Here is a 12146-nt window from a genome sequence, read left to right as displayed (position 1 = left end):
TGCTTAAGTTTGACACTATTATTTTCAGAAGTTGTAACTGTGCTTTTCTTCCCCAAGGCCTACATTAGATGATAGTACAAAGCAGAGAGGAAGCAGGAAAGCAAATGAGGAATAATAGAAGATCAGATTATTTCCAGAGTAATCCATTAAAACAGGAAAAGTGCAACTGTTAATACATTCAAAATTTGCACATGCCCACAGGCAGTGCAGAAAAGTAAATAAATATATGCAATCTATATTTGTTTCTTCTGTATAACCAGACTTTCTTTGCTTAAGCCCAGAAATACATTCCTTAATTGTCTCCTGGGGTTTTTTTGTTTGTTTTTAAATTACACATGGACAGTACTACTGTTGGAAATAAAACAGAACAGTTAGAAATCTACTTTTTATCTGATTTGGAACAAAAATTTTGTAGTCACTTACCTTGGAGAGCCTGGAACCTGTTATCATTTGGACAAGTCAAAGATCTTTCCAGAATCAGAGATCTGTTCTGTAGGAGTTTCTCTATGAGTTCAAAACCTTCAGGGCCTAGCAGCTCAAATAACTAAAAAGAAAATAAAGTCATAAGTCATATCCTAACGTACATAAATTTTTAAATTTAAATAGGACTGCAATATTTCTGTCCTTGGCAACATCATATCTGTTGACAATATCTAACAAATAAATGCATTTCACTTCCCAGTAATTTAATCCAAAGGAAGTTATAATTTCTAATACCAGGTTCTCTATTACAAAAAGGGAGAATTACAGAAAGTTTTCAGCTGGAAATATTTAAAAATTTGTGAATTTTGTCTATTAAGTAAAACTCACTTTCTCTTGGGGATTCTTATATAAAATTTAACTCTTCTTAAGGCTAAATTTTACGTCTCTTAGTGGTTATTTACATATGCTGTAAATTTACTTCTCCATAATCTATGCAGATGAATCAAGAGAACCAATGCTTTCTCATGAAAGTCAGGAATGTAGGAAGTTATTCCCTTTATAGTCAACAGGAGGTGTAGCCTACTGTACTTTCACAGGCTTGTCCTACCAAAAAAAAAATCATAGATGTGGAGTACAGCAAGAATATGAAGAAACATTTAAGATGACACCACTACTGACTTCAGTACCTGTACATATAATCCTGTGTGCAATTTGAACACATAAGGTAAGTGACGTACATCAGAAAAGAGTTCTGTACTACCAGTAAGTGGTATTTTGGCCCAATCATACTCTTACTCAAATGATTCTCTTGTAGCAGCTTAGACAAATACAGTTCCCTATTTAAAGTTCCATTTTCCACTTAATACCATATGGAAAAAATGGAATGGAAATGGAAATGGAATGGAAATGGAGAAAAAAAAAACAACCCAAACCACTAAAAGTACTTTCATCTCTATCTTAGCTGTAATTATTTTGTCAAAAATCAAATCATTACAATAAGCAGTAAGTTACTCAAAATGCATTTCTGATTTTTAATACTGCTCAAAACAATTTTTTTTCTCCATTTTTTCTATTTCTAAAAAGGAAAATAGACCAGTTTCTCCTTAGTGCTTTTTGAATTTGCTGCTAATATTATCCATATAACTTCAGGAATCTGGTAAGAATAAAATGTGTAATGTACTTTGATGTGATGTTCTATGAAAGATTAAGACTTTGGCACAGTAGGATTCAAGCATTTCTGTTCTAACCATAAAAGGAGAGAGAGGTCTCTTACTGTCCCATATTTAATTTGCCAACTCCTTAACAAAGAATTTTTCTGTGGCTCTCTATGACTATTGTCCTTGGGGAACACCTTGAGAAAACTTTATGTTACCTCTTCACATATTTGCAAAATTCTGAACAGTGCCAATGGCATCAAATCAATGATCCCTTTTTTTCAGGTCAATCTGTACTTCATAATACAAGCTGTCATTTAAAAATAAGGGAGGGGTAAAAAAGGAAAAAGTGTTACTCCAGGCCCTCAGGGGTTTCTAGGAAAACATAAGATTTCTGCAAATTAGTACAGTGATGGTGCAGTTTGCAGAGACCATGAACTAATAGCTGAAAGGTATAAAGGCTTGTATTTCTTTAATTAGACTAACCAGTGATGGCAAGCTGGAGAAGCAGTCTCCACAAAATAAAAGAATTCAATAAATGTGGACAAATAGAAGATTTTCAAAATTAACATACTACAAAAATACAGAACAGAGAACTGCTGGTCAGACATCAATTCTGCTGTCAGGGATCTCAAGCTATGATGGATTTCCCTTTATCCAGCCTTCACTTAATGATCTAGCACTGATCATTAATTCTTCTATTTTGCATAGCTCTTTACTGTCACTTTACAGACACATTTTAACTAATATTATCTGAAGCTATAAGATGACCTTGTTTTTACATTTCAAAAGAAAGTGGCAATTTAGCACTGGTAAGTTTGAGGAGGTATTAAGACAGGGAGAGAAAAATAATCACTGAAGCAGCAAAAAAACAAATGTATTTGAAATAGCTTAATTGTATAAAGAACTGAACACAAACTTGTCTTATCTAATGATTTCTTGAATGTGAAATACCAGCAAGACAGGGAAATTAAATTCTTTCAATGCAACCAGATCTGGGCTCAAACACTAATTTCTCATCAAGGCAGCAGACACAATGTAAGCACATTCTGACTTAGTGTGTTACTCCCCCAAAATGCCCAAACTCAAACTCACACCACCACCATCACCATCAGAAGACAACACACTAGCTCTAAAACATCCAATGTAGATCTCTGTCTCTGCACAGGACTCCAAAACATCTCTCTCACTTGAAGTTGTTAAGAACAATCTAGAAAAGCATCAGTCAGAAAAGATGGTATTTGCTGGGGAAATAGATACCATCCTTTTTTTTTACAGGACAATGTTTTCCCTCCCCTTTTTTCCCAATCTATTCTGAAACAAAAACCATTCATGTCCTACTCTTCACCCAGTAAGAACAGCAGAACCTCAAAAAGAAGCAGCAATGTTACACAATACATTCTGCTTCATGGTCAGACATCATGAAACAAAAACTCCAGCCCTGTTGAGACAGGGGCTCAAAAGAAGAGCACCAAGGTGAAATTGGACATCCCACTCTCCAGCCATCCTACCAGTCAGAGAGAGCAAAAGCCATACAATACTCCATGCCAGACTCTGCAACACCTGTGTGGTGAAGTCACTCCATTTTGCCATCTTGTTGGGTAGACAGATATTCATTTGCTACCAGCAGTTTGAGAGCTGGCTTGGTCACCTAATTAACCCTGGTGTTCCTGAATATAAAGGAGGCTTTCAGGACATTTTAAACAGCTAAGACAGAGTAAGCTCATTGCTCAAGAATGAAGGGAAAAGCAAAAGGATATAGAAGATCAGAAGCAATGACCCGTTCTTATTGACAAGATGTCTCCCATGCTCACCAGAAGCCTGCCAGAACTCCTGGCTGGAAAACAACTGAGAGCTAAACCAAGCAGAAGTACTGAGAGACAAAGTCACACAGCAAGATCTCTCACCACCTACCACTGATGGCAGCAATACTGACAATGCTAGAAAAAGTTTGCAAAGACCAAAAATAACTAAACTTGAGAACTTGCAAGACCAAAATATTATTAATATTCATATTTGTTCATACTGTAGGAGTAATCCATTGCTTTCTAATTAAGGTATTAATAGCTATCACAGAATGCTGCTGTTTTGAAGTACAATTCTTTACCCTATCATTTTTCGATGCTTATGAAAACACGTCCATGCAGGAGGCTTATTACTATCAAAATCAGAGCAGGATAATGAGAAGTAAAAGAAGCCCATAAAAATACCTTCTCCCCACCCCTCTCTCCTTCCCAGCTGTACCTCCTCCCCCAGCGGTGTAGGGAGACAAGGAATGGGGTTATGGTCAGTTCATCACTGGCAGTTTCCCCCACTGTTCAGGGAGAGGAGTCCTTTTCCTGCTGCACCGTGGGGTCCCTCCAAAGGGAGACAGCTCTCCAAGAGTCTGTGAGTCCATCCCACAGGCAACAGATCCCCTCAAACTGCTGCCATGTGGGTCTTCCACAAAGTGCAGTCTTTCAAGGACAGGCTGCCCTGGCATGGGTTCCCCATGGGGTCACAAGTCATACCAGGAATCCTGCTCCAGCATGGAGCATGGGTCTGCAGGTCCCTGCCAGGAATCAACTGCATGATAAATTTTCATCCTCTTAGATATGTTATCACAGAGACATAACCATAATTTCTATCTGGCCCAGCCTTGATCCATAGCACATCCATCTTTGGCTCTGCCAGACATGGGAGAAGCTTTTAGGAGCTTCTCACTGAACCCATCCTTGAAGCAGCCTCCACTAGCAAGGCTTGGCCATGTAAACCCAATCCAGCAGGGTAGGGACTAACATTTCAGATTTTACATGTTATTATATATTCTGGCCTGAATAATCAACACCAAAGACCCTGAGAGCAGGCAAAGGAATCTGGTAAATATTCATAGTTGATTAAGTTATAATGAGATAAACTAGACAGTGGCCAACAGATGGAGAGGCTGTGTGTCAATCAGCAGTTTCTTGAATCCCAGCCAAATTATTACACTCCTTGAAGTCAGTAATAGATTATGCCCAAAAGGCAACCCTGATTGCCTTCACTAACAAAGGTCCCACATGACTTCAGCTACTGCTCTGTAACCATGAAGACATAGATGAGTGAGATATATGTCACTGATATTTTTTGAGTGATTGTTACATTTCGTTTTATGTGCTTAATAACTGGAAGAAAGCATATTGAGTAATCAATGTAGGAACAAAAGGACAAGATGTGTCATATTGCATTAGAAAGGTGAGGCAAGGTCCCCATGCAAATGATTTCTCCTGAATAAATGCCAGCTTTATGGAAAAGGCAAGGAGGCAGACAAGAGTCTTACATATAGACAGCAGTCTATCTGCTAGAATTACCAGAAAGGAGTTGAACCCCGATGAGACACATGACATAGCAAATTTTTTCAAGTAAGGCTCAGACATAAAAAAGTACATCTTTATGTTCAAGACTGGAACAAGATTTTACTCTGAATGTTAAATAGGTACTATTCTCTTTTCAATTCTATAAAGTATAATTTACAAGGAGCTTTGGAGGTCCTCAAAAATGAGGCACGGAACTGTGAGTAATACTTTGACATCATAAACTATCTGCCATCACAAGGGCATTTTCCTGACTTCTACATCTTCCCTGAGGTGGGAAAGAGCCCTATAAATCTCAGAAAATGTTTTGTTTTACAAGTGCACACAAAAATAGACTACGAACAGTCCTTGTACCTCACTTGAGTCTTAGTACTGTTCTACAGCAATAAATGAAACAGAAACCCAAATTCAGCCAACCAGTGGTTGTCCTCTGTACTCTTATAGCCCAACAGCAGGTTTTGGTTACAGAGTCCCACCTACACAATCAACTGCTACCCCTGCATTTTGTGGCTTGTTTGCAGATGATATTGCTTTACAAGGCAGAGTTTTGAAACAGCTGTGGAAGAATAATCACCATAGCAAGATCTCAAGTTTCTTCTGTCCTAGTAGCTCTGAAGCTACTGAAATGATTGCCTCATTTAAAAAAAAAAATTATAGGATAAATAGAACATTTTTCTTGGACTACAGGCTTATTGGAAAACCTATCTGGATACAGCACCTTGTATATTGCTTAAAAAGATTCAGTAACAAAAACAAGGACATTGAAGATAGAGGGTTTTTTTAAATATAAAAAAATCAACACAAACTTTACAGATATCATATATACACTGATTGCTAATTACTGCTGTGCTGAAGAGACTATCATCCCCTCTAACAATTACAGACTATAGAAGAACACTTGGTTCAAAAACAAATCTCAGATGTTTTGTCTTCTTGTGTTTCTTACAGGTTGATTTAAAGGAGACAAGCCAGATATAGCATTTCTTACCATTCTTGTTAATAGCAGGTATTAAGTGTGTAAGAAAGGAATTCAGCTCACAGATCTGTTTTTCTTTTTTAAAAGCCTGGCTTTTTTGAATAAAACACCTATTACATTTAGTCCATCTACACAGAAATGATCTTCCAACCCTACAAACCACCTAGGAGACTTGGCAGAATCTAAGCAAGCTCAGCTTAATTGAAGTGGTCTCACAACAAACAGAACAGTAACCAGACACTTCAAGCCCTCTTAAGAAGTTGTTGATAACCCACATATATGCCCAGCGCTTTTCTGATGGCTGTTCCTGGAGGCTGGAGGACTCTCACATGGCAATCTCACTGAGCACAGGAATCAGATAAGGCAGAATAAGCCTTATTCTAATTCCAAGGAACCAGGAGCATCTGGCTCTCAGGCAGCCTCCAGTGGGATCAAACACCAGCTTCAAGAAGATGAATGAATTACTCCTTCTTATCAGAGAAGTCTTGAAGATCTGTTAGTTAGCTTTAAATTTTTAGATTTTACTACCAGTTGTCAATCAGAAGAAAATAATTAACTAAATAAAAATTTTGAAATAGATTTTTAAAAAGCAGCAAAATTGCAGGAATCCCCCCAACACATTTAGAAGCATATGATAGAAGGCTGAGTAAGGAAGCTGATGGAAAAGTTTTCATTGAGGAAGACATCTGCACAAAGATAATGAAGTTGTAACAAATTCTTACTCAACATTCAGCTTTTGTTTACTTCTTCCATTGCAGTCCAACAAAAACTGATGGAAATCTGGTCTTCAATATGGGACACATTTTTAGTCCAGAAGACAAAGACATGGACAATTACTCTTTTAAATACCATCTCTCCTCAGCATATTGGGATTATACTCTATTTTTAAGTATTTCTGTATCCACAGATGACTGTAAAATTTTACTCCAACTAGTATTTACATTAGTAAATAGATAAGAATAAACTTCAAAAAGTAAAACTTCAAAAATAGTATTAAAACATCAAAACAAATGTCTTAGAAGACTAAGCCTTCAGGTTCAAGGCTTCTTTTAAATCAAATTGAAATCTATAGTTAAAACACTGAAATTGATCAGTTAAAGGGAAAAAAATGTTTTTCTTATAACAAGACTTGAAAACCAGACTATCAGATTGAAAGTGTATGTAAATATTGCTTAATAGGCCTAAACCTATTTATTTTACTATCAGTTTTGATTGCAAATAATTCTTTACTATTTGTCATAAAAAATAGCACAATCTGTCACAGCATAATTTGAATTTGATGAAAATCTTCCACCAGCTCCTTGTGCAAATCCTAAAACCACCTACTATGTCTGAAAAAGAGACAAGCACAAAATCACAAATCATAGAAAATTTTCTCAATATTTTTGCGTGAAAATAAGTACACTGGAGAGATCATCGTCACTATCAACAATATTTTAACAGAGACTAATCAGAAACTTAGACAGATACACTTATTTTGAAAATTTCAAATACATAGCTACAAGGCAACTTCCACCAGCTTGTTCAGCCTGAAGACTTTGGCAATTAGAAATAATGTCAAACAGCAGCTACAAACAGCAGAGTACTGACTTGCCTTATGAAAAGAAAACCCTCAAGACAAATTGAAATGCAGTAAACTTCACTGTTACATGATTCCTTAAACTGGTGTTTATCTTCAGAAGTATTCTGGGATAAGCTCTAAATGATTTTGACATTTAAAAAGTCCTGAAACTGGATGTTTTAGGACTTGCAGCTTTTCCTACTTGTAGATACAAGGGCAAGGAATTCTGACAGTACCCAGCAGAAAACATACATTTATGGAAGTGATTTCTGTATCAGAATCCATTTGATTTAATTTTTTTTTTAGGGATGAGGGTTTAAGAAACTTCTAAAATGGCAGTGGTTAGCACAGAATTCTATTCTGCAAGAGGCAAAAATCTGCAGGTTATCTCAAAGGACAGCAATTCCCAAACCTGCCCATTTCAGAAGGAGGACTTGGCTGAGGGTGGATCCGCTACCCCAATGTGTACTGACAGAGTAAAGCAAAATACCAGTAAGGCAAGGAGTTGGTTTATGTTGTTTAACAGCAATGAATGATGAAAAGTAGCACAGGACCCTAATACTAGAAGCTAGTTTTATCCCAATTAGGATAGTCAAGCCAGAATTTTAATATTCTTTGCTGGACCCAACAGGGTTAGCCAGGAAAACAGACTAAGACTACCAACCCCAGGCTGTGAACTCCAGCACCCTGGTAGACACACATATGAGTGGGTGAGAAGAAAACTAGGCAAGCTTTGGCCTGAAAAATTATTTCAGAAAATGGAAGATTTTAAAGCCTAGCTTTCCCTGGTAACCAGGACTACCACATCACTGTGCATTTGGTAGTGTGTGAACCAACAAGTGTTAAGCCTCCTCAGTAATTCCCAGTTTTGACAGAGAGACAGAAGAGTTCAGGACCAGCAGCGGAGGCAGACCTGAATGACTGCTCTTTGTGCTTCCTGCCCTTGTTCCCTGGGAGGCTGCAGCAGGAGCACGGTGGCACTGGCACACACCAGTGAGCACCAGCCCAGCCCAGTGAGCACCAGGCCAGCACCAGTGAGCACCAGGCCAGCACCAGTGAGCCCCAGTGAGCACCAGCCCAGCCCCAGTGAGCACCAGTGAGCACCAGCCCAGCCCCAGTGAGCACCAGCCCAGCCCCAGTGAGCACCAGCCCAGCACCAGCCCAGCACCAGCCCAGCCCCAGTGAGCACCAGCCCAGCACCAGCCCAGCACCAGCCCAGCACCAGCCCAGCACAAACTCTCCTCAGCCCACAGAGCTGCAGCGCTCGCACTGCGGCAGGCGCGGCGTGACAGAAACCAGCCCTGCAGCAAACCTGGCCCTGCCACTCCCACAGATCAGGCAGCTGTGGGCTAGGGATTTCTGTGCGGGATTTTCCCTTCCCCACCTGCAGTGAAACCTACAAGTTTAGCCAGGGCCCCGTGGAGAATCTGAATAATAGAAATGCTGACACAGCAGCAAAGAAGCTTCCTGACTCCAGGGACATCCACCCTATAACCTATCCCTATAGCCATGTAAGGCAATATCTTGTTAACCCTACTATTGGTCACTTATGGTCACTCTAACCTTTGCCATTGGTCGGGATTGGATCCGGGCCAAGGCTATAAAAGTAGCATACTGTACCCCTACTAACTGGGAAGAAGAAGTGCTGAGAGCCTTCACGCACCCCTCCAATAAAGCCATACACGTGGAACGGCCGGCGTCCTCTCCTTCTCCTCTCTCTACCGTCTGCTGGAGCCTCTAGCCAAGGGAAGCCACCTAGCAAGCAAAGCTGAAATCATAAGAGCTGGCTAATCACTAAGAGCTGAATGTTCCCTGCTTGCTAGGGGCTGACCCACGGCCTTGGTCTGAGCGAGCTGGCTTCTGGCACTCAGTCCCCTCGGGGGCTGAGCTCTGGAGCTGTCATAGCTTGCCTAGGATAAGACCAATTAAGGCTCATTTACCCACCTTCCATAAAATGATTTGGAGGAAAGCAATTTTGTGCCCAGTTAATTAGAGAGCCCTAATGTTTCAGGTGCCATGTGACTGCCTTTCTGACAGAACTCGTATTTCCTTATGTCTCCGTGTGGATGTGAGAAGAACTCAGCATCAAAAAAAATCAAAAGGGAAAAGTTCCATCTGCTACAGACTGGCTTTCTCTAAAAAAAGATCTCATTAAGTTTAATAATATATTGAAAGTGATTCAAAAGGTATCATTAATAGATCAAGCCTCATACTGGCTCAAAGATACAACAAACTTTCTCTCAGTACAAAACTGAAGTCAAGAGTTGACAGGAAAGAGGAAAAGTTATTGACAGGAAGGACAGTGAACAGCTCTCAGCACCAGGATTAAGCCTACCATTTCTTGTCCCTCTCTGTGGCTCTTTCATCTTTTCTTAAGTCCCATCCCTAAAAAACAGCACTCAAATGCCATTCATTTAAGTTTTTTATGAAGGGAGACAGCATGGTTCTGTTTTCATAAAAAGAAAAAGTCTCCTATCGTCTGTGGGGTTTCAACAGTCCTTGGACAACAACAAAGCTGTATACTTCTGGATTTAAAAAAAGAAGCGCAAACTGAAAAAAGGGGAAAATGTATCCAAAATAAGGATTATTTTCTCTACATGAAAGGGGAGCAGATAAGCTCTATGGTAAAGAGTAATGAGACACAAGCTTTCTATTGTCTGAATACAAAACTCTTGGTAATTTTAATAAAATTACAAAGAAACTATGAGCTTGAAAAGCCAATCTCATGCCAAGTTGGAAGCTTTGATGATAAGATAAAGATAAAACACCACAGGGGTGATCCACATATGCCTGTACTTTACCTAAATGGATACTCTTTTATGGACGAGGCAATGGGGAATAAGCTTTGTGATATGTTAATTTGTTAGGGCTAGAAAGTCATTATACTGAATAAAAGGAAGTGCCACTTTGACACTTAAAACCAAACATGTTTTATGAGACAAGTTGCTTTGACATCAAAATATCATATGTCATGCGAGGCTACACACACACAAAACTAAAAGCTAATGTCATAATTTCATGGTACATTAAGAAAAATGAAGATTAAGGTAAATCAATATATTATCATATGCGAAACTTTCATGTGGTGCTGCATACACATAGAAATGAATGTTTAAATTAGCTGGTTTTAAGTGAAAAGGAATGTTAAACTGTAGCTTTTGGAAATGTTCTCTCAAAGGAGCCTCACAACAAGAGCTATTCCAATTCCTTATTGATTTTAATTAAGAAAAATTTATAAGAACAGCATGACTTTTCTACTGTGTATCAATTTCTATAGTAATCTTGTGTGTGAAGAGTTATTAAGAGATAAACCTCACAAATCAGTAAACAGTTATATGAAAGGAATACAATTGCAACAGAAATTTAGTCTGACCTCAGGATTGTTCCTTGGCAAAAACCTAAATTGTCTTAAGACAAAAGGGAAGCTACATTGTTTTCAAAGAGGTTTGAAGATGAAATTCTAGATGAGTTCAGGAAGAACACAGACAAATAATGACAGAATAGAAAGTATTAAATATTACTATTAAAAAAGTTGCCATGTCTATGAGCACTTCCTCTTCTTCATTACGTTTCAGATATTTAACAAACTTACTACATATTGCTCTTCCATGTTTTCTCATAAGTCTCTTATCTCTGATACCTAAGCTAGAGATTCACAACTTGTAAGCATTCAGACAAGGATTCTAGATAAGTTTACTAAACTTACAGCTAACTTTATGGTCGTGGGTAGATTAGTAACAACCACAATAAAGGCTAGCTGAAGAGTTCTTCTTCAGGAGGAAATGATGAACATTTCTGGAAATCAGATAAGTACTTCAATTTCTTTCCAAAAATAAGCTATTTATAACCTTAAAGTGCCTTATATAATTTTCAGATAACATTTTAACTATCACTTCAGACTTTGTTCAATACTGCAAAAACAAGGTACCCAGTGAACAGTGTTTCAATAATAATGAAAAAATAGTACCAGCAGCAGAAAGTATGTAACAGATATCAATATGACTTGTGAAAATTACCATTACTAAAGAGGGCTAGTAGTCTAGCCATGGCCTACACAAAACTGGCAATTGAATATTTATTGAAAAAATACTAATCAACTTCTAATTGTCAGTGGCTGCTTAAAGCCCTTACAGAAAACTGAACAGCCACGTCCAAATGGAGCAATTAGGTATCTCAAAGCATCCTGAAGGACATCTCACAAGGAGTAGACAATTGCTTTGTGTTTAAGACTTCGGAGAGGTGACTCTCATGTGGATTTTTTTGGCTACTGCAAAAGTTATGACAGAACTGGAAATCAACTTCCCTGGAATTTGAAAGTTAACTGAAACTCTTGGCGAGACTGTTCCTTGGTAAGATGAACAGACAACATTCATGAAACGTTTGTTTTATGCTGCCAGTCTATTGCTTTCTCCCTCCCTCCTTCTGAGTGCCTTTTCCTGCAAGCCAAAGTCCACTGATGCACTCCTCCCGCACTAAATATGTTTGCATTACTGCTACTTCTTCACATCAAACCAGACTGGAAATTATTTTTTTCATATTTCATTTCATCAGTTTCCACACTTTATTTCATATGCTTTATTTCCATGCTTTATTTCACATTTCCTCAGTTTTCCATGCTTTATTTCACACATGATGTACCTCCTGTGAATCCTTTTCCAATTATTTCAGCACCTTCTATATACAGAAATGATGAAGTCATC

The 12146-nt window shown here is 38.4% G+C and overlaps 1 protein-coding gene across 1 annotated transcript in view; it reads right to left on the bottom strand.

The window, feature by feature from the left end:
• ASCC3 (activating signal cointegrator 1 complex subunit 3) overlaps positions 1-12146 on the bottom strand; it is a 250697-nt gene that overhangs the window by 208093 nt on the left and 30458 nt on the right. Inside the window, exon 5 of the mRNA XM_058019769.1 lies at positions 424-544. Within this exon, the coding sequence (XP_057875752.1) occupies positions 424-544 (121 nt within the window). The remainder of the gene's footprint in view (positions 1-423; positions 545-12146) is intronic.

Source organism: Melospiza georgiana, chromosome 3 (genome assembly GCF_028018845.1).
Source record: "Melospiza georgiana isolate bMelGeo1 chromosome 3, bMelGeo1.pri, whole genome shotgun sequence".
Classification (NCBI taxonomy): Eukaryota; Metazoa; Chordata; class Aves; order Passeriformes; family Passerellidae; genus Melospiza; species Melospiza georgiana.
This window is presented reverse-complemented; position numbering and strand designations above follow the sequence as displayed.